This window comes from Pan paniscus, chromosome 23, assembly GCF_029289425.2.
Source record: "Pan paniscus chromosome 23, NHGRI_mPanPan1-v2.0_pri, whole genome shotgun sequence".
In the NCBI taxonomy this organism is placed as follows: domain Eukaryota; kingdom Metazoa; phylum Chordata; class Mammalia; order Primates; family Hominidae; genus Pan; species Pan paniscus.
The window spans coordinates 30858535-30883720 of NC_085927.1; the positions used below are offsets into that span (position 1 = coordinate 30858535).

Below are 25186 nucleotides of genomic sequence, written 5' to 3' on the forward strand. Positions count from 1 at the left end.
GGCATGTGGGCTCAATAAACAAGCTCACAACATATGGGCATGATGATGATGAGGTGTGAACTAATGTAAGTAAAGTATGTGGTCTGATTTGTTAAATTAAGAAAAATGGCACTGAGAGTTGTGCTGGGTAAACACAACATTTTTTTCCTGGGGGAAACACACATAGACACACATTCACAAGCAAATCATGCAGACGTGCACACAGACCACCTCACCCCACCCCCGCCCTAATACACACATACCCACACACAACCTAATGTGAACACATTCCCAGAAACTATACATAGATAAAAAGAGTATGTCACCTGGAAAACCAGTTTCCTTTACTATACCCCACATCCTCATTCCCACCAGATGTCTTGGATCATGGAGGCTCTCCAGACAAAAGCCAGCAGTTAAGCTCCAGATTTCCTATAGAATCCTTTTCTAACAACCAGTGAGTGATTCCAGAATACGTACCATTGAATGTGCTCCCTGAAGTCACCTGTAGTTAGAGAAGGAAAACACTCTGAGAATCAGGCTATGCTATGGATGGCTCACACAGGTCTTTTGTTCACTTGGAAACTCTGGGTAACCAAGATTGGAAATAAGGTTCAAGTCAAAAGCCCCAACTCTAGAGTAGAGTTCCCTTAGGAAAGCACAGGAGCTTTTCTTGAAGAATGTTTCTGTCTAGGTAATTTTTGAGTAGCAATTGCAGAATTCTTATCTAAAGTGGAAAGCTTGTTCCTGAAGAAAACATCCCTTAACACGCAGTGTACTATCTGACACTGCCAATTTTGCACGTCCTCTGGAATCAGGTGTCAGTTGGTAAAATACACCTCCTCCATCCCCAAGGAAATATTATCTAACATCTATAATGTAGTGGATAATTTTCCCATAGCTGATATCAACTGAAAAATAAAGGATCCAAGAAAACAACATTTACATCTTAGGCAAAGACAGGCTACTTTACCTTGGTAGTAGAGGAGGGCTCCCTTTTCACATGCTTTTTGGAAGGCTTCTTCGAGTCACCTAGGGGATGTGGAGGGACACAGCATGGCTGTCAGTTCATTGGCAGTGCTACTCATGAATGACTCAGGGACTGGAACTTAGGGGTGTGCCTGGTTAACAAGCATGGAATGAGCTTCTCCTGGACCATCTTCTTCATGGACCAAGGAAGGCAAAGAAAGAGCAGCAAGGAAATGAGAGTAGAGCCCTTGGCTTTCCAGGTAATGGCAAATGAAAGCAACGTGAAATAATCAAACTCCAAATGAACAAATGCTAAAATACATGCTAGGATTCAACCACAGCATCCTGTCACTTCTTCAGACCCTTTAAAAGCCCAGCAGGACTGCCACTACCTTCTTGACATCTACCAAGTCCCTTTCAACCTCCACAGACCCACATACACTGCTACTGCATTTATCATGGAGGGTATAGGGTTCTGCCTGGTTTATGTGTGAATTTTTTAAAAACTAGATTTAATACCATGCACCAGCATTAATTATATTTATTTCTTTTCTTGGTTATGAAAATAATCAGCCAGGCATAGTGGCTCACACCTGTAATCCCAGCAGTTTGGAAGGTGGAGGTGGGCGGATCATTTGAGGTCGGGAGTTCGAGCCCAGCCTGACCAACATGGTAAAACCCCATCTCAACTAAAAAAAAAAAAAAAAAACCCAGCTACTCAGGAGGCTGAGGCAGGACAATCCCTTGAACCTGGAGGCAGAGATTGCAGTGAGCTGAGATTGCACCACTGCACTCCAGCCTGGGTGACAGAGACTTCATCTCAAAAAATAAAAAAATAAAAAATCAGGCCAGGTGTGGTGGCTCACACCTGTAATCCCAGCACTTTGGGAGGCCGAGGCGGGTGGATCATGAGGTCAGAAGATTGAGACCATCCTGGCTAGCAGAGTGAAACCCCATCTCTACTAAAAACACAAAAACTTTGCCAGGCATGGTGGCACGTGCCTGTAGTCCCAGCTACTCGGGAGGCTGAGGCAGGAGAATCGCTTGAACACAGGAGGCAGAGGTTGCAGTGAGCTGAGATCATGCCACTGCACTCCAGCCTGGGCAACAGCGCAAGACTGTCTCAAAAAAAAAAAAAAAAACCTCCCCTAAAAATAATCAATTATTAAAGATTAGAAAATACTGAAATACTTATATTTTAAAATAACCACTATAACCATTCATTTTCCGTTCAGTCTTCCTTTGCCCTGTGTTTGCAGTCATCGCGTGAGGGGCTGCCTATGTTCAGCCCAGGCAACCCACAGCCAGAGAGGGCAGAGCGGGGAGATGGCCCCTGGTGAGCACTGAGGCTCTTCAAACCAGCTGCCGAGGGAGTTGCAAGCACGGTGACACATGAGGCTCATTATTTAGTGGTATTTTGTGTTCTTACTTGTCTTGTCCCCAGGTTGTGTAGCTCACAGACTTTTTTTTTTTTTTTTAACATTTCTATAGGGGTCATTTGAAGTTCATAACACCATCAAACATCAGTACAGGGTCTTCCCATTATTTACCGGCTTTGGGATATGTGCTGAGGAGTGGCCGCGCACTGAAGGAATGTGACCGGTTGTCCCAAGTGTTGTCCTCCAACTCAAAATCCGCAACCAGTTCAAAAGCATTTGGGCTTTTATGTGCCTTTCACATAAACACTATGACACAGCTAAGCTATTCATGTACTAATACCTGCCCTGAGCTGTGTGACCACAGACACCACCCTATAATGTGGCCAGTGTGTAGGAACTCTACAGGCTCAGATCATTCCAGACATACATGCAGATGTTGGAACTCCCTTGCACAGTGACTCATGATCCCAAGGCTGAGTGCTGAGGGCAGGTCAGTAGTTCAGAGCCTCAGCATTGGGGCTGTATGCTTGGGTTCCCATCTTGGCTCTTTTGCTGAGGGGCTCATAAGCTTGGGCACATTCATCTCTGTCTTTTTCTACCCAGCGAAAGGTGATAGTAAATCAATCATGCCATTTGTCTGTGGTGATGGCCGAATGATTTCATGTAGGTAAAGTGTATAGTATAAGTGCTCATGAGGCTTAATTATCAGTGAAATGTCTTGCTTTAGATTTCACAGCTTAATAAGGCTCAGAGGCTTATTCACGCCCAGGATTCTGAACTCCCAAGTCATTGTTCTATGACATACACCTGCTTGGCCTAAAACCGACCACTTTATCATAATGCAGACCCAGTTTTGAAAGAAGCAGATAAAGTTGTCAAAAGTACTGTGTCTGCCTCAGCGCACACTCAGCGCACTCCACACAAAGGGCATCACCATCTGCCACAATGGCCCAGTGGCCTGGCTGGCACAGACGTGGCAGAGCAAAGGGCAAGAGATCCCTAATGCCATCACTATGGTCGATAGGGCAACATAGACATTCCAGGGTGAAGGCACAATCCACATTGTGAGGTCCAACTGCTGCCATGTAGACAGGTGTGTTTTTACATGTACAGGAAGATCATTGAAGATAAGTGTTTTATATCCATGGTTAACAGATGAGATGACCATGAAATGAACACCAGTGTACCGGGTGGAGCAGCTTCTCTATTCAGTCTTCTGCACTAAAGCCTGTGAAACAATATCATCTTGCCTTATTTACTAACAAATACAAGTGCCTCTAAACTTAGACGGTTTCCAAGTCATGGAACTGATGAGCACTTAGCTCCAGCAGAGAGCTCTGGATGCTGGGTCGGCAGAACAAAGACACACAATACATCAAAACAGCATTAACAAGTAAACAGGTTTTCAAAGCTCTCTACATGCAAATTTACACAATTATCCTTTTAATTTTTATCTTCATATATATATACATAATCTACTTGCTTCTGAGCATAAATAAAACTGTATATTCTTAGTTAATAGTCTCTACCAATTCATTCTATTTATCTTTCTGAGTTGAAATACTGCATCTCATTGGATAACAAAAAAAAAATTTGACTAAGATTACACTGGACAGGCCGGGCAGAGGGGCTCCTCACTTCCCAGTAGGGGCAGCCGGGCAGAGGCGCCCCTCACCTCCTGGACGGGGCGGCTGGCCGGGCGGGGGGCTGACCACCCCACCCCCCTCCCAGACGGGGCGGCTCGTTAAGAGTCATTACCACTCCCTAATCTCAAGTAACCAGGGACACAAACACTGCGGAAGGCCGCAGGGTCCTCTGCCTAGGAAAACCAGAGACCTTTGTTCACTTGTTTATCTGCTGACCTTCCCTCCACTATTGTCCCATGACCCTGCCAAATCCCCCTCTGTGAGAAACACCCAAGAATTATCAATAAAAAAAAAAATTAAAAAAAAAAAAAGATTACACTGGAAAGGTGAGTAGGTTGGGTGATTGACTGTGATTGACAATGCCATGATTCTGGATAACTTCCAAAGCATAAAAATAAATGTGTGTTTTATTTAACACGTAGACAATACACATACTTATTACTTTAAAAAATTAATATGTGAATGGAAGTGACTTACTACAAATTTATTAAAGTAAATACACATTTCACAAAGAAAGAAGAGAGGAAGGGAAAAACATGTTAAAAACAAAGAGAGGTACATTTTATTGTGTGAAAAGCTCCAACCCATCCATACTACTGTAGCTTTGTTCCAAAGATTTGGAAAGTAATGATTTCATAACTTTTAATTAGGCTAAAAACTGCATTAAAATAGACTTTGCCATATTCTCCCCTGGGGAATAACTTAATCTGTGGGGTGGGGGATGGAACGTTGAAGGATGCAGGATGTAAAAGGAAATTATATATATTATATATAATATAACATATTAGATAATATAATATATAATATATTATATATATTATATAATATATATACATTATATATTAAATATATATTATATATGTATATTATATCATATATAATATAATACATATATTTTATCTTATATTATATATAAAATATATAATATATAATATTATAAATATTATAAATATCTAATATATATTATATATTATAAACATAAAATATTATAAATATATAATATATAAAATATTTTATATATTACATTATATATAATAGTATATATAATATATACTATTATATATAATATGTATAAAATATAATATATATCATATATTTTATATATATAATATATAAAATATATCACATATTATATATATAATATATAAAATATATGATATATTATATATAATATATAAAATATATATGATATATTATATATAATATATAAAATATATATGATATATTATATATAATATATAAAATATATATGATATATTATATATAATATATAAAATATATATGATATATTCTATATATAATATATAAAATATATATAATATATTCTATATATAATATATAAAATATATATAATATATTCTATATATAATATATAAAATATATATAATATATTATATAATATATAAAATATATGTAATATATTATATAATATATAAAATATATGTAATATATTATATATATAATATATAAAATATATATAACATATATTTTATATAATTTTATATACATTTATATATTTTATAATATATAAATATATATTATAAAATATACGTATATTTTTATATAAATATATATATTTATATATAAATAAATATATATTTTATAATATAATATATAAAATATATAATACAGAAAATATTATATATAAAAATATATAAAATAAATATATAATATATATAATATATTTTTATATAAAATATATTTTATATATTTTAATATATATTCATATATATTAAATATGTATTATATATTATATATTATATATTATATATAATATATACATTATATATTAAATATATTATATATAATATATACATTATATGTTATATATAAATAATATCTATTATAAATTATAATATATAATATATTATAATATGTAATATATTATATATATTATGTATTATATATAATATATTATATATATTATGTATTATATATAATATGTATAATATATTACATATACTATATATTATATATTATACTATATATTATATATACTATATAATATATATTATATATACCGTATATATAATATATATTGTATATACTATATATAATATATAATATATAGTGTATATATAATATATATTATATTATATATTGTATATACAGTATATAATATTATATATACAGTATATATAATATATATTATATATACAGTATACTATATATTATATATATTATATATATAATTGGGAATTTGGGAATAAACTGAATCCCAATTCCCACTGGGACTACACCAGCTGCCACCATGCCAGGCTAATTTTTTGTATTTTTCGTAGAGACAGGGTTTCACTGTATTGGCCAGGATGGTCTTGATCTCCTCACCTTGTGATCCTCTTGCCTTGGCCTCCCAAAGTGCTGGGATTACAGGCCTGAGCCAAGATACATATTTTTTAAATGAAGAAAAATTTCAAAGGTACTCTGCTTGGTACAATAATCAAATATATAAATTGAGGAATAAAACATAACCATGAAACATATTTATAACTGCATATGGAAAATACAGAGGATAATTTTTTAAATAACATATTTTGAAAGCATTAACTAGTAATTTGAAAAGATCGCATTTGACAGGCCAGTATGAACATACCTTCAATGCAGCCACACAGGTTCCCCATAAGAAAAATCAAAATCAGGGAAAATGAAACCACAAAGGTTCAATCTGCTCTGATCTTTGAAAAACTCAGCAGAGATAGTGGCACTTAGGACTAAGGGCAGGAGATCCCTAATCCCATCACCATGGCGATAGGGCATAAACATTCCAGGGTGAAGGCACAATCCACACTGTGAGGTCCAACTGCTGCCATGCAGACAGCTGTGCTTTTACATGTACAGGAAGGTCATTGAAGCCTCAGTGTTTTGTTTCAAAAACTGAATCCCCAGCCCACACATTATTATGCTGTGCTTCTTAAAACAAGTTATGAGATGGGAAATAGGGCACCCCCCTATATATATATATAATTATACATAATATAATATATATAATTATATATAATATATATTATATATAATTTCTTTTTACATCCTGCATCCTTATATCACATATAATATATCATATATAATATAATAATTATATAATTATTATAGACAATATAATAATTATATAATTATTATAGACAATATAATAATATGTAATTATTATAGACAATATAATAATATATAATTATTATAGACAATATAATAATATATAATTATTATAGACAATATAATAATATATAATTATTATAGACAATATAATAATATATAATTATTATAGACAATATAATAATATATATTATTATAGACAATATAATAATATATAATTATTATAGACAATATAATAATATATAATTATTACAGACAATATAATAATATATAACTATTATATATTATATATAATTATATGTATATTACATATAATATATGATATACAATGTATATTATATATAATATAATGATATATAATGTATATTATATATTATATAATATATAATACATAATATATATATCATATATTACATATAATATTATGTGTAATATATCATATATAATATATAATATATCATAACATAATATATATTATAAGATAATATAATATATAGTATATTACATGTATATAATATCATATATAATATGTAATACATTATTTTTATATAATATCATATATAATATGTAATACATTTTATTTATATAATATCATATATAATATTATATTATAATATAATATCATCTATATTATGATATATAATATAATATAATTATATATAATATAATATATAATATACATCTTATATGATATATAATATATATCTTATATGACATATAATATATCATATATTATATATTATGTATCATAGATAATATATTATACATCATAGATTATATAATATATATCATAGATTACATATAATATATATCAGAGATTATATATAATATATACCATAGATTATATAGATTATAAATGATATATAATATATAATCAATGATATATAACATATAATCTATGATACATATTAGATCATATAGAATATAATATTTTATATATTATATCATATATATTTTATTATATATTATATATTATGTGTTATTATATAACATATTATATATTATTATAGAATATATATTATATATTATATAATACATTATATGTCATATAATATAATATATATTATAAGTCATATTATATATTATATATAATATATATTATCAGTCATATTATATATTATATATAATATATATTATAAGTCATATTATATATTATATATAATATATATTATAAGTCATATTATATATTATATATATCAAATATAAGTCATATAATATATTATATATAATACATATTATAAGTCATTATATATTATATGCATAATATAAATATATATAATTTATTGTTAGACAGAGTCTTGTTCTGTTGCACAGGGTGGGGTGCAATGGCGCCATCTTGGCTCACTGCAACCTCTGCCTCATGGGTTCAAGCGATTGTCCTGCCTCAGCCTCCCAGGTAGCTGGGACTACAGCACACTGGGACTACACCAGCTGCCACCATGCCTGGCTAATTTTTTGTATTTTTGGTAGAGACAGGGTTTCACTGTATTGGGCAGGATGGTCTTGATCTCCTTACCTTGTGATCCTCTTGCCTTGGCCTCCCAAAGTGCTGGGATTGCAGGTCTGAGCTAAGATACATATTTTTTAAATGAAGAAAAATTTCAAAGGTACTCTGCTTGGTACAATAATCAAATATATAAATTGAGGAATAAAACATAACCATGAAACATATTTATAACTGCATATGGAAAATACAGAGGATAATTTTTTAAATAACATATTTTGAAAGCATTAACTTGTAATTTGAAAAGATCACATTTGACAGGCCAGTATGAACATACCTTGAATGCAGCCACACAGGTTCCCCATGAGAAAAATCAAAATCAGGGAAAATGAAACCACAGAGGTTCAATCTGCTCTGACCTTTGAAAAACTCAGCACAGATAGTGGCACTTAGGACCAAAGGCAGGAGATCCCTAATCCCATCACCATGGCGATAGGGCATAAACATTCCAGGGTGAAGGCACAATCCACACTGTGAGGTCCAACTGCTACCATGCAGACAGCTGTGCTTTTACATGTACAGGAAGGTCATTGAAGGCTTAGTGTTTTGTTTCAAAAACTGAATCCCAAGCCCACACATTATTATGCTGTGCTTCTTAAAATAAGTTATGAGATGGGAAATAGGGCACCCCCAAATATATACATATATATAATATAATGTATATAATATATATAACATATATATAATTTCCTTTTACATCCTGCATCCTTATATTATATATAATTATTATATATAATATGTATAATAATTATATATAATACATATTATATATATTATATAATGTATGATATATAGTATAATATATATGATATATATAATATATGATACATATTATCTAATATATGATACATATTATATGTAATATATGATATATATTATATGTAATATATGATATATATTATATGTAATATATGATATATATTATATAATGTATATATTATATATAATATATATTATATAAAATATATATTATATATATTATATAATATGTATAATATATAAAATATATAATATATTTTATATATTATACATATTATATATGTAATATATTATATATAATATATTATAATATAATATGTAAAATATATTATATATGTCATATAATATATATTATATGTCATATAAGATATATTATATACCTAATATATTTATGATATATTATATATTATATATTTTACACATTATGTATATAATATATAATATATAATATATAATGTGACATACAATATATATGATATATAATTGTATATCATATATTATATATTATATATCATATATCATATATTATATATTGTATATCATATATTATATAATATATGATATACATTGTATATATATAATTTTTTTTTTTTAAACAGAGTCTTGTTCTGTTGCACAGGCTGGAGTGCAATGGCGCCATCTTGGCTCACTGCAACCTCTGCTTCATGGGTTCAAGCAATTGTCCTGCCTCAGCCTCCCAGGTACCTGGGACTACACCCCACTGTGACTACACCAGCTGCCACCATGCCAGGCTAATTTTTTGTATTTTTCGTAGAGACAGGGTTTCACTGTATTGGCCAGGATGGTCTTGATCTCCTCACCTTGTGATCCTCTTGCCTTGGCCTCCCAAAGTGCTGGGATTACAGGCCTGAGCCAAGATACATATTTTTTAAATGAAGAAAAATTTCAAAGGTACTCTGCTTGGTACAATAATCAAATATATAAATTGAGGAATAAAACATAACCATGAAACATATTTATAACTGCATATGGAAAATACAGAGGATAATTTTTTAAATAACATATTTTGAAAGCATTAACTAGTAATTTGAAAAGATCGCATTTGACAGGCCAGTATGAACATACCTTGAATGCAGCTACACAGGTTCCCCATAAGAAAAATCAAAATCAGGGAAAATGAAACCACAGAGGTTCAATCTGCTCTGACCTTTGAAAAACTCAGCACAGATAGTGGCACTTAGGACCAAGGGCAGGAGATCCCTAATCCCATCACCATGGCGATAGGGCATAAACATTCCAGGGTGAAGGCACAATCCACACTGTGAGATCCAACTGCTGCCATGCAGACAGGTGTGCTTTTACATGTACAGGAAGGTCTTTGAAGGCTCAGTGTTTTGTTTCAAAAACTGAATCCCAAGCCCACACATTATTATGCTGTGCTTCTTAAAATAAGTTATGAGATGGGAAATAGGGCACCCCCAAATATATATATATAATATAATATATATAATATATATAACATATATATAATTTCCTTTTACATCCTGCATCCTTATATTACATATAATACATCATATATAATATAATATATAATACATTATATATAATACAATATATATAATTATATATAATGATTATATATAATATAATATATAATTATATATAATGATTATATATAATATAATATATAATTATATATAATGATTATATATAATATAATATATAATTATATATAATTATAATTATGTATATTATTATATGTGTAATATAATAATATATAATTATATATGTAATATAATAATATATATTAGATAATATATTTACATTATTATATATAATATAATATATAATATATATTATATATTATATTATATAATATAATATATATTATATATTATATAATATAATATATATTATATTATATTATATAATATATATTATATATTATATAATATAATATATATTATATATTATATAATATAATATAAAATATATTATATAATATAATATATATTATATATTATATAATATAATATATAATATATATTATATATAGTATATTATATATAATATATAAGATATCATAATATATTACATATTATAATATAATATATATAATATATATCATATATAATATTATATAAAACTATTGAATATATAATGTAATATATGATATATTATGATATATTATATATAATATAATATAATATAATTATATATAATATAATATAATTATGTATAATATAATATACATAATATATATCATATATCATATATAATATATATCATTTATTATATATTATATATCATTTAGTATATAATATATATCATATAATATATATGATATATGTTGTATATATTATATATGATATATAGTATATATATTATATATGATATATAGTATATATCATATATATCATATATATAATCGTATATCATATATATTATATATACTATATATCGTATATTAAGTTTGGGGATAGCCCAGAATTATATATGGATTTTCAACTGCACAGGAGCTGGTCCCCTAACCCTTGCACTGTTCAAGGATCAACAGTATTTACAATACTATACATTTTATTCATATTTTAGAGTGTAGTACTTCTACTCATTAAAAAAAGTTAACTATAAAACAGCTTCAGGAAGGTCTTTCAGGAGTTCTTCCAGAAGAAAGCCTTGTTATCATAGAAAATGACAGCTGCATGTATGTTATTGCCACTGAAGACCCTGAAGACCTTTCACTGGGACAAGATTTGGGGATGGAAGACAGTGATATTGATTATCCTGACCCTTACAGGGCTAAGCTACTGTGTGTGTTTGTATCTTAGTTTTTAACAAAAAAGTTTAAAACATAAAAAATAAAAATAAATAAAGCTTATCAAATAAGGATATAAAGTATTTCTGTACAGATGTTCAATGTGTTTTTGTTTTAAGATGTGTTATTATGAAAGAATCAAAAAATTAAAAAAATTAAAAGTTTATAAAGTTATGATAAGCTAAGACGAACTTGTTAAAGAAAGAGAAAATTTAAATACATTCAGTGTAGCCTAAGTGTACAGTGCATATAAAGTCTATAGTTATGTACAGTAATATCCTAGGCCTTTTCATTCACTCACCAAGTACTCACTGACTCATGAGAGCAACTGCCAGTCCTGCAACCTCTGTTCATGCTAAGTGTCCTATACTGGTGTACCACTCTCTTAACTTTTGTAATATATATATATTTTTTTCTTTCTTTTTTTGGAGAAGGAGTTTTATTTTGTTGCCCAGGCTGGAGTGCAATGGCACGATCTTGGCTCACTGCAACCTCTGCCTCCGGGGTTCAAGTGATTCTCCTGTCTCAGCCTCACGAGTAGCTGGGATTACAGGCGCACGCCAGCACTCCCAGCTAATTTTGTATTTTTAGTACAGACGGAGTTTCTCCATGTTGGTCAGGCTGGTCTCGAACTTCTGACCTCAGGTGATCCGCCCGCCTCGGTCTCCCAATGTACTATGTTTTTACTGTATCTTTTCCATGTTTAGATATTACTATTGTGATATAACTGCCTACAGCAGCGGTCCCCAAAGTTTTGACACCAGGGACTGGTTTTGTGAAAGATAATTTTTCCACGGACTGGGGATGGCTTTGGGCTGAAACTGTTCCACCTCAGATCATCAGGCATTAGTTAGATTCTTTTTTTTCTTTTTTTTTAGACTGAGTCTCCCACTGTTGCCAGGCTGAAGTGCAGTGGCACAATCTCGGCTCACTGCAACCTCTGCCTCCCGGGTTCAAGTGATTCTCCTGTCTCAGTCCCCCGAGTAGCTGGGACTACAGGCATGCGCCACCACACCCAGCTAATTTTTGTATTTTTAGTAGAGACGGGGTTTCCATGTTGGCCAGGATTGTCTTGACCTTGTGATCCACCTGCCTCGGCCTCCCAGAGTGTTGGGATTACAGGCGTGAGCCACAGCACACAGCCTAGTTAGATTCTCATAAGGAGCACATAACCTAGATCCCTTGTATGTGCAGTTCACAATAGGGTTTGTGCTCCTGTGAAGACCTAATGCTGCTGCTGATCTGACAGGAGGCGGAGCTCAGGCAGTAATGCTCGGCTGGCCAGCCACTCATCTCCTGCTTTGTGCCCAGTTCCTAAAAGGACATGAACCGGTGCTGATCCATGGCTTGGGTGTTGGGGACCACTGGCCTACTGTATTCAGCACAGTGACATGCTGCACAGGTGTGTAGCCCAGGAGCAATAGGCTGTACGATATAGCCTAGGTATGTAGTAGGCTACACTGTCTAGGTTTGTATAAAGTACACTCTTTGGTGTCTGCACAGCCACAAAATCACCTAATGATGCATTTCTTGGAATATATTACCATTAAATGAGATTTACCTGTATTAGTGTCATCTCAGGTTTATTGTCTAGTAATTTTAAAAGTATTTGTATATTCTTTCCCAGACACATCATCATACTCTGGTGCATATCTCTATTTTATTCCCTAGACCCACTCTTAATTTTTCTGCATTCTGCTTTGTTCCTTAGGGGGCTCACCTGAATTGGATACTTCAGAGATCTCCCTTACCCTCATGCTTTTATTGGGGTTCAGCTAATGGAGGGGGTGGCAGAAGATAGGTGAGAGAAGAGTGTGTTTACCCCCCACCTCTGCCCCTGCAGGGTCAGCACAGGCAGACTGTGTCCCTTTGCTGAAGATCACAGCTTCTGTCTGGTGCCTTCTTGGCAAGCTGGCACTGTCTCTAGTCAGGTGACTGCTTGGCCCCTTACTACTTACACTCTTCTGTCTGGTTTCTTTGTGTCTTTCCTGCTGTGCTGTAACTAGTCCCTTTATTAGAATCCATCCACATTACCCAGTTATATAAAGACAAATAGTTGGTCACTGATCTAGTTCACTCCCTGAGAATCAGCCTTCATCAAAGATCCCTAACAGTCAGATATTCTGTTGGCCGCTCCATTCCTGCTCCCCATTATTCTAGTTGTGTCTTCCTTGTCTCTAGTGCAGTCACAAAGCATAAGCGCCTCCACTGTCACTTGTTCTTTGCAACTCTAGGATCACATCATTCCCCTTGAAATCAGAGAACCTGCAATCTCCCCAAGCCCACAAAATTCAGCCGTCACAGTACTTTTCAAGCATGCCAGCAGCCCTCCCCAACAAACGAATCCTTAATTTCTTGGAGAAACATCTTCTGGGGCTTCCTGTGGGACACAGTGGGGGTCGGCTTGGCATGTGGATCACACCTGATATTTTTACCCCCACCTCCTACTATTCCTATTCCTTTGTATGCACCTCTCTTTATTATGCTAGGAAAGCTCTGGCAACACAACCTCAAAATAAGCAGGCCAGTGTGGATTCACAGTTTCTGTCAGACAAACAAACTTGAGCACCCCTTCCAACTTCTTGGGCTAAGACTTTAACTTCAGAATCTCTATGTATTTATGTTGATAAACTTAGCCTATATCAAGATTATATTCTGCATGCCTTAGTCAAACACCATGTAAATCTATGCCTCATATATTCTCTAGGCTTTAGCTGATAGGGATTAGCAAAGTAGTGTGGTTGTTTTGGTCTTTAAACAATGTCCATTTTCTACCAGCTTTCCATTGCACTCTTTTTTTTTTTTTTTTTTTTGAGATGGAGTCTTGCTCTGTCGCCCAGGCTGGAGTGCAGTGGCCCCATCTCGGCTCACTGCAAGCTCTGCCTCCTGGGTTCACGCCATTCTCCTGCCTCAGCCTCCCGAGTAGCTGGGACTACAGGCGTGTGCCACCACACACGGCTAATTTTTTGTGTTTTTAGTAGAGATGGGGTCTCACTGTGTTCGCCAGGTTGGTCTCGATCTCCTGACCTCGTGATCAGCCCACCTTGGCCTCCCAAAGTATTGGGATTACAGGCGTGAGCCACCATACCGGGCCGACTCCATTGCACTCTTACAGACCATGTTGACAAAATTATAACTGCAACAGTCAACTACAATAGCAATTTTACCTCTCATGTACCACTTTAAAAAACACATCATTCCCAATAACCACATTTGATGATTTAAGTAATCATGATACCACCGTACACTACAGATGATCAGGTTTCTATCTCCTCCCGACAAGAAGGTCAGGAATTCATTCAGACTGAAACAGGTCAGCAAACCACTTCCAGATTCTCATCTATAAAGATCTATTTCTAGAACCATTTCTAGACCTATACAATATTAGAATCAAGTCAGGAAGCAGAAAACATTCTAGATATTTTAAACAGAAAACAATTCATGGAGAGATCAATCACAAGAGTATGTGTAGCAAAAGATGAAAGGGTCAGGTTGTTTAAGTAACTTGATAAATCTCTGCTTCTTTTGTGTTGGGTGATAAAAATGTTGACCAGAGATCAGTGGCAGATGATCCAAGGCGTCAGCTGTCCAAGCTCAGCATCTGGAGCCGGTGCTGAGGAAATGTGCATTTCTAGGTCTGGGCGCCATTGGACCATCACTACTGTCCTTGAAGCTGCCACCGTGAGAACTCACATCTCAGCTGCTATAGCCACAGCTGATGTTGTCATTGCTTCCAGAATTATTTCCCTTGCTCCATCGTGGGGATCCCGCAATACTGCCGCTGCTGAAATCACTGTTGTTGCTCCTTCCAGAACTGTCGGCACTGCAGCATTATTATCACTGCAGCTACCACTGGAGATGGCTACAGACACCAGAAACAGAAGAGCACCTCTCCCCTCCTCCGGCAGTGTGACTTTCAGTCGGCTCCTCTCGTAGCCAGATGGTATAGAAATGACACACCAATGTCCTTCAGAACATACATGCAAAATATTTTAAATATATTAGAAATTCTATTCCCCTTAGAAAACTAAGTCCACCTACATATTTTTCAAAAATCCATCAGCAATACAGAATAAAGGCATTGGTTCTATACAGCGTTGCAAGAATATTTTAACAATAGAAGGTATTTTAATGTCATTCACCACATTAGGAGATTGAAAAAGGGAAAACACAGGATTACCTTAGCAGATGTAGGAAAAAAATAAGATGGTAAAATACGACATTCATTTATATTAAAATCTTTATACCAAACTAGGAAAAGCAGACAAATTTCTTAACCTGATAAGTTTATCTATAACAAAACCATCGACACCACCATATGTAATGTTGAAGCATAATTGTTTTTTGTTTTTTTTTTTTTTTTTTTTTTTTTTTTGAGACGGAGTCTCGCTCAGTCGCCCAGGCTGGAGTGCAGTGGCGCGATCTCGGCTCACTGCAAGCTCCGCCTCCCGGGTTCACGCCATTCTCCTGCCTCAGCCTCCCGAGTAGCTGGGACTACAGGCGCCCGCTACCACGCCCGGCTAATTTTTTGTATTTTTAGTAGAGACGGGGTTTCACCGTGTTAGCCAGGATGGTCTCGATCTCCTGACCTTGTGATCCGCCCGCCTCGGCCTCCCAAAGTGCTGGGATTACAGGCGTGAGCCACCGCGCCCGGCCAATTGTTATTTTTTATAAAAGCTAGGAAAGGGAATGAGATGTCTGTTGACACTGCTCGTATTTATCATTGTCCTGGGGTTTCTGGCCAGTTCAGTTAAGATAGGACAAAGAAATATTATAGAAAGAGGAAGAAAAAAAGAAAACACATACGTTGTCATTGTGTGGAGTTTCTGTTTGTTTGTTTATGTGTTTTTGTGAGATGGTGTCTCACTCTGTCGCCCAGGCTGGAGTACAGTGGTGTGATCTTGGCTCACTGCAACCTCATTGTGTGGAGATTTGTAATTACCCATAGAAAATCCAAGAAAATTTGTGGATGCACTAATCAAATCAGCAAGGTTTTCAGATATGAAGGCAAAGTAAACAGAAAATGAAATTCTTATAAACAGTAGCAACCAATTAAAAATATTATATTATAATAGCACATTCATGGTAACATAAAACATTAATGTATCTAAGAATTAATTCAGAAAACAAATACATGATCTTTCATTTAATTTTATTAAAGTTATTTCAATAAATATACCACCAGTATTTTTTTAGAACTTGATTGGAAAAGTCATATTAAAGTAATCAATGGAAAGGAAGAACCAAAGTTATTTTGAACAATAATAGCCTATCAATATTTGAATGTGTTTTAATTATAATAATTAAAATGGTTTGCTTTGGCTCAGTGATACACCGTTAAACAATGGGAAAAAATGGAAGCACCAAGAAATAGATCCATAGGTATGCTGAATACATTGGACTTGTAATAAAAGATATGATACTAAAAGTCAGTAGAAAAATTATACTATTCAATAAATGATGTCAGAAAAAACATATAAATTTTTATCCATATATAAATAAAAATCTGTATATTACAGCATATCACAAAATCCTGTATCTATTTAGGTTAAAGACTCAAATCTTAAACTACTTGTGAAATTACTTATGAATATTACATGTTTAAGATATTTAAAAGTATATACAGAGAACTAATGACATTGGACAACAAATGGCTTATTAATCAAATGCCAGAATGCATGAAGAAGAAAAGAAAAGAAAAATAAATTAGACTGTATTAAAATGAAAAATCCTAGGCATCCTAAATAAAGGTTAAATGCAAGCCAGAAAATTGGGTAAAATATTTACAAAATATATAATTGAAAAGTATAATATCCATTATATAAAGAGGATTTCTACAAATTAATGATATAAAATAAATAGTTTAGTAGAAAAAATGATTAAGAACTACTCCACAATATTCACAACAGATGATAAATAGTGAATTATTGTGAAAAGACAATTGAAAAGAGCAAGGTACAGTTCAACAGCAATAAGACTTTATGCCCTTGTCTATAAAAACACAAAACTATGCCAAGGGCTTTAGGAACCGTGAATTTATATACGGCGAAGGGGAGTTTAAATCTGCCACTTTGAAGAGTTTTTTGGAAATATACAGTAAAGTTGAAAATATATACATATGTGTATATATATATACCCACACACATACACATACACACTAGAAATTCCACAAGGTAAACCTTCTCCAAGAGAATACACACACATTTGCAGAAGAGATGTCCAAAGGTGTTTGTTGAAACATTATTGGTAATAGCTAAAAATTGGAAATAATCTTAAAGCTCATTACTAGGAAAACGGAAAAGTGAATCGTGGTATGTGCATATAATGTAAAACTATACATCAGTTAAAATTAATTGTCTGAATTTATATGGATCAGTTTTGATATATTGAAACATCGTTGCATTCCAGGAATAAATCCCACTTGGTCATGGTGTATAATCCTTTTAATATGATGCTGAATTCAGTACGATAGTTTTTTTTTTAGACAAAGTTTTGCTCTTGTTGCCTAGGCTGAAGTGCAATGGCATGATCTCGGCTCACCACAACCTCCACCTCCCGGGTTCAAGTGATTCTCTTGTCTCAGCCTCCCGAGTAGCTGAGGTTACAGGCATGCACCACCACACATGGCTAATTTTGTATTTTTAGTAGAGACGGAGTTTCTCCATGTTGGTCAGGCTGGTCTTGAACTCCTGACCTCAGGTGATCCACCCACCTCAGCCTCCCAAAGTGCTGGAATTACAGGCATGAGCCGCCATGCCCCACCCAGTATGCTAGTATTTTTAGAGTTTTTGCATCAATGATCAGAGGCATATTGATCTGTTGTTTTATTTTCTTATAGTGTTTTTGGCTTTGGTATCAGGGTAATGCTGGCCTCATAGAAAGAGTTAAGAGGTATTCACTCCTCTTCCACTCTTTGGAAATGCTTGAAAAGAATCAGTGTTAGTTCTTCTTTAAACGTTTGGCAGAACTCACCAGTAAAGCTATCAGGTCCAGGACTTTTCTTTGTCATGAGATTGTCTTATTACTGACTCAATTCCCTTACTAGGTTAGGTCTATTCTGACTTTCTGTTTCTTTATAATTGAGTCTTGGTAGGTTTTGTGTGTCTAGGAATTCATCTATTTCATCTGGGTTATCCAATTTATGAGCACACAATTATTTATAGTAATCTTTTATAATCCTTTCTAGGCTGGGAATGGTGGGTCATGCCTGTAATTCCAATAATTTGGGAGGCCGAGGTGGGAAAATTCCTTGAGGCCAGGAGTTCAAGATCAGCCTGGATAACATGGCAAGATCCTGTCTCTTAAAAAAAAAAAAAAGAGCTGGCATAGTGGCGAGCCCAGGAAGTCAAGGCTGCAGTGAGCCGATTGTGCCACTGATTGTGGTTGCATCTGATTGTTGCCAGGGCAATGGAGCTAGACCTTGTCTCTAAAACATAGACAGACACTTGTCTCTCAAACATAGACAGGCAGATAGACAGACAGACAGACAGACAGAAATATATAAAGATATTCTCAAATACATTTCTGTTTTAAGTAATTTAGATTGTTTCCCTTTTCCTTAGTCTTGTCAGTTTTATTAATCTTTTTGAAGAACCAACTTTTGGTTTTGTTTTTTATTGTTTTTCTATTCTCTTTTCCATTTATCTCTGCCCTGATCTCTATTGTTTCCTTCCTTCTGCTAACTTTGGGTTTAGTTTTATTCTTCTTTTTCTAGTTTCTTAATGTGTAAACTTATGTTGTTGAATTGAGGTGTTTCTTTTTTTAATGTGTTTATAGCTACAAATTTCCTCCTTAGCACTCCTTTCACCACAACTCATAAGTTGTGTTTTTTTGTTGTTTCTTTGTTTTTTGAGACAGAGTCTCATTCTGTCACCCAGGCTGGAGTGCAGTTGTGTTAGCTCAGTGGTGCAACCTCTGCCTCCTGGGTTCAAGAAATTCTCATGCCTCAGCCTCCTGGGTAGCTGGGACTACAGGCACGTACCACCACTCCCAGCTAATTTTTGTGTTTTTAGTAGAGACGGGGTTTCACCATGTTGGCCTGGCTGATCTTGAACTCCTGACCTCTAGCTATCCACCTCCCTCAGTCTCCCAAAGTGCTGGGATTACAGGTGTGAGCCACCACAACTGGCCACAACCCATAAGTTTGGATATAGTGTGCTTTCATTTTCATTTGTCTTTAAGAATTTTATAATTTCTTTGTGATTTCTTTGATCCATTGGTTGTTTGAGAGTGTGTTGTTTAAATTCTACTAATTTGTGAACTTTTTAAAATCTTCTGTTATTGATTTCTAACTTTATCCTGTTGTGGTCAGAGAAGACACTTTGTATGATGTCTATCGTTTTAAATCTACTGAGCTTTTTTCCTTTTTTGGGACAGGGTCTCGTTCTGTCAGTGGTACAATGGTACATTTTCTTTGTCATGAAGTACAGGCTGGAGTACAGTGGTACAATCTCTGCTCACTGCAGCTTCAACCTCCTGGGCTCCTAAGCAATTCTCACGCTTCAGCCTCCCAAGAAGCTGGGATCACAGGCACGCACCACCACGCCCAGCTAATTTTTGTATTTTTAGTAGAGATGGGGTTTCACCATGTTGGCCAGGCTGATGTCAAGCTCCTGGCTTCAAGCAATCCACCTGCCTCAGCCTCCCAAATTACTCTGGGATTACAGACGTGAGCCACTGCACCCAGCCCCTATTGAGAATTAATTTGTGATGTGTTATATGGTCTATCCTGAAAATGTCCCATGTATACTTGAGAAGTATGTGTCTTATGTTGTTGGGTAGAATATCCTGTGTATGTCTGTTAGGTCTAGCTGTTTTTTCAGGTGTTGTTCAAGTGCTGTATTTCCTTACTTATGTCTGGTCTGGTTGTTTTATTCATTTGTGAAATGAAGACAAGGGACAAAATCCTAAGACATCCCCCTTAAAAGGGAAGGACCACCCACAGAAAAGGACTGAGAGACCCCCAGAATCTATAGCTTAGCTAATTGATGGTCTTTCTCTCCTGAAGTTAGTAAAGAGTGGAAAAGATGACTCCTTCTTCAAACATGAAGAAAGCAATCTAAGTCTTCAAAGAACAGGAAGCATGAGAAAATATGACACCACCAAAGAAACAAAATGAAACTCCAGTGGCTGACTCCAAAGACATGAAGATCTACAAATTGCCTGACAAAGAATTCAAATAATCATCTTAGGATGACATCAGCAAGATGGAAGAACAGGAGGCCCTCCACTCACCTCTCCCCACACAAACAATGATCTGGCAGCCATTCATGGACAAAACTGCCTTTGCAAGAGTTTTAATATCCAGGCAGGAGGTGGCAAAACTCTAGCAAAGCCCAAAACCAAGGACAGCTGCTTTGAGAAGGCAGGTCCACACACCAGTGACAGGTTCCCAGTTGCAGACTGAAAGCAGCTTTGTCCTCCTATGGACTTGGGTCCAGCTCCACTAGATCATGGTCTTGCAACTAGCCCCATCCACTAAGCACCTAGGAGGAACCATGACCATTTATGCCCCCAGTAACAGGCCTTCTAACCATGGTCCTGACTGCAGAAACTAAAGCAGCCCTGACCTGGCTTCAGCCCCACTCTACCACAGTCAGTCTTGCCTGCCCAGGAATTCAGTGATGCCTTTACATGCCCTTGGTAACAGGCCTGCTGATCTCAGTCTCAGCTATGGACACTAAAGTAGCCCTGTGACTCCATTCCAGTCTTGCTTTGCCACAGTCTGGGCACAGTCCAGCCCATCCTGGGACCTGGTGAAAGACATACCATCCATTCTCCTAATAAGAGGACCACCAATCTTGAACCCAAATGTGGTCACCAAAGCTGTCCTGTGACTTGGCTCTAGCCCTGCTCTACTGTGGTCTGGAGGCAGTCCTGTCTTCCCATGGACCTACCTAGTAAACCAGCAGGAGCTCAATCTGGGACCCACAGGGAGCTATACCAGTCCATGCCCTTGGTAATAGGCCTGATATCTGAAGACTTGACTGTAGAACTAGAAGAGGCCCCATGACCTGGCTTCAGTCCTGTTCGATCAGGGTATCAGAGGCAGTCCAGTTCTCCTGAGGATCCAGCAGAAACTGCATCACCAACCTATGCCTTGATAGCAGGCCTGCCAATCAGAGATTCAGCTGCAGACCAGGCAGCAGCCATGTGATATGGCTCCAGGCCCACTTGACTGTGATCCAGTCAAGGGATCCAGCAGGAAAAGGTTTGCACCTGCTGAAACCAATCTATAAAGACAGAAAGAGATTGGGCATGGTGGCTCACACCTGTAATCCCAGCACTTTGGGAGGCCAAGGCGGGCAGACCACTTGAGGCCAGGAGTTTGAGACCAGCCTGGACAACACGGTGAAACTCTGTCTCTACAAAAAATACAAAAAAATTAGCCAGGCATGGTGGCACATGCCTGTGATCCCAGCTGCTTGGGAGGCTGAGGCAGGAGAATCATTTGAACCTGGGAGGTGGAGGTTACAGTGAGCTGAGATCACGCCACTGCACTCCAGCTGGGTGACAGAGCAAGACTCTGTCTCAAAAAAAAAAAAAAGAAGAGGTATTTGCTTCTTCATAGACATTAATGAAAGTATGTAGATCATGAAGAATCAGCAAATATGACACTACCAAAATAAACTCATAAATCTCCAGTAATCAACCCCCCAAAAATAGAGATCTACAAATTGCCTGACAATTCAAAATAATTGATTTAAGATAGCTCAGTGAAATTTACTAGAATGTATATATCAACTCAATAATATCAAGAAAATAGTAGATGAACAAAACTAAAAGTTCAATAAAGATACAGAAATAATAAGAATCAAACAGAAATTCTAGAACTGAAGAATACAATGAATAAAATGAAAATGCAAGCTGGGTGCCGTGGCGGACGCATGTAATCCCAGCACTTTGGGAGGCCGAGGCAGGCGGATCACTTGAGGTCAAGAGTTCAAGACCAGCCTGGCCAACATGCCAAAACCCCATCTGTATTAAAAATACAAAAATTAGCCAGGCGTGGTGGCATATGCCTGTAATCCTAGCTACTAGGGAGGCTGAGGCAGGAGAATCGCTTGAACTGGGAGGTGGAAGTTGGAGTGAGCCAAGATGGCACCACTGCATTCAAGCCTGGGTGACACAGACTCTGTCTCAAAAATATATAAAAATAAATAAATGAATGAAATGAAAATGCAATAGAGAATTTCAATTGCAGACTTGATCAAACAGAAGAAAGAATCTGTGAAATTAAAGACAGGACATTTGAAATATCCTGTCAGAAGACCAGAAAGAAAAAAAAGTTTATAAAGTAAAAACCTTGGGGATTTATAGGACACCACCATGAAGTGGGTCAAACATATTATGGATTTCCTAGAAGTAAAAAAGATAGAAAAGGCCTGAAAGTATATTTGAAGAAATAATGGGTAAAAACTTTCCAAATTCTTAGAGCCAAGTGGGCTTCCAGACACATGAAGTTCAGAGGCCCCAAAAAAGGCCAGCCCAAAGACCATAATACCAACATGTATTATCATTAAAATATCAAAAGTCAAAGACAGAGACTTTCAAAAGCAGCAAGAAGAAAGGAATTCATCACATACAAGGAAACTTCAATAAGGCTATCAGTGGATTTCTCAGCAGAAACCTTATAAGCCAGGAGAGAATAGGATGCTATATTCAATGTATTGGAAGAAAAAAACTGCCAATCAGGAAGACCACAACTTGTAAAGCTGTCCTTCAGAAATGAAAAAGAGATGATAAGGTCTTTCCCAGACTCCCACCAAAAAAATTCTAAGGGAGTTCATCACCACTGCACCTGCCTTATAAGGCAGTTTTTCAAGTTGAAATAAAAGGATTCTGATTAGCAACATTAAAACATTAAGATATTAAGTTCACAGGTAGGCCGGGCGCAGTGGCTCACGCCTGTAATCCCAGCACTTTGGGAGGCCAAGGCGGGTGGATCACAAGGTCTGGAGAGGGAGATCATGCTGGCTAACACGGTGAAACCCCGTCTCTACTAAAAATACAAAAAAATTAGCCAGGCGTGGTGGCGGGCGCCTGTAGTCCCAGTTACTCGGGAGGCCGAGACAGGAGAATGACTTGAACCCGGGAGGCAGAGCTTGCAGTGAGCCGAGATCATGGACACTGCCCTCCAGCCTGGGCGACAGAGCGAGACTCTGTCTCAAAAAAAAAAAGTTCACAGGGAAAGGTAAGTATATAGTCACATTCATAACACTGTAATATTGCAGTGGTGGTGTATAAATCACTTTTCACTGTAGTATAAAAGTTAAAATGTAAAAGTATTAGGCAGCCCGGGCGCGGGGCAGCGGCTGTGGGGAGGCGGGGAGGCGGGGAGGCGGGGGGCCTGGCCGGACACCCCTGCGCCCCCTCCCCGCACCCGGGCGGAGGGCGGCCTCTTCCCCCTCCCCCTCCCCCGCCACCCCCGGCAGCCGCCTCCCCCAGGACGCAGGAGGCGGGCGGAGGCCGGGTCCGCGCAGCGGGCGACTTGCAGCGTGGGCCGGGTCGAGGTCGGGGGGGGGGCGGTTTCGGGGGCTGGGAAGCTGGGGGGCCGGGGACAGGAGGGTGGGGGGGCCGGGGAAAGGAGGGCTGGGGGGCCGGGGACAGGAGGGCCATGCAGGCAGTGGCAAGTGGGCGGCGAGGGCTCCGTGGGGCAGGTGGACGGGGATCAGCGCCTGGGGCTGCTCCGTTCCCCAGGCGGGTGTCGTGGCTCTGGCCTCCATGCAACTCCAGGTCTGCGCGCCCCGCGCTGCTGGAGCCCCAGTCAAAAGTCTATTTCAAAAGCAGAGAGAGGATGCTTCCGTCTGAGTGGAGTGATGAAGACCTGATCCCTGGGCCATTTGGGAACACTAGCTGCCTTTCATCACAGTCAACCCGGACTCAGAGAATGTCAAGAGCTTGTTGGTTGGGTCAAGAATGAATCTAGGCATGACGTCATAGTTTATAGTCATCCTTTTAAACCTGCAAAGAAGCATTTGCAGGTTTAAAGTTATTTCACGGGTACTGCTTGCCAATCTTTGGAGGATGTGAAGCCTGCAGAGAAATAAAGTGTCGCCCCTCTGCGTGTCGCTCCCCATCTGCTAGA

General features: G+C 36.2%; 1 protein-coding gene across 7 annotated transcripts in view; it reads right to left on the reverse strand.

Annotated features, from left to right (window-relative positions):
• LOC117977441 (uncharacterized) overlaps positions 1-10573 on the reverse strand; it is a 31378-nt gene extending 20805 nt beyond the window's left edge. Inside the window, exons 1-3 of one of the 7 annotated variants that reach the window (XM_063603463.1) lie at positions 8842-8978; positions 953-1011; positions 460-484 (exon numbers count right to left, since the gene is read on the reverse strand). In XM_063603463.1, coding sequence (XP_063459533.1) covers positions 460-484; positions 953-1011; positions 8842-8869 — 112 coding nt within the window. In that variant the 5' untranslated portion in view covers positions 8870-8978. Of the gene's footprint in view, positions 1-459; positions 485-952; positions 1012-8841; positions 8979-10409 lie in introns of those variants that run through there. The other 6 variants (XM_063603467.1, XM_063603468.1, XM_063603466.1 and 3 more) reach the window with 6 other exon arrangements.
• Positions 10574-25186: the final 14613 nt, after the last annotated feature.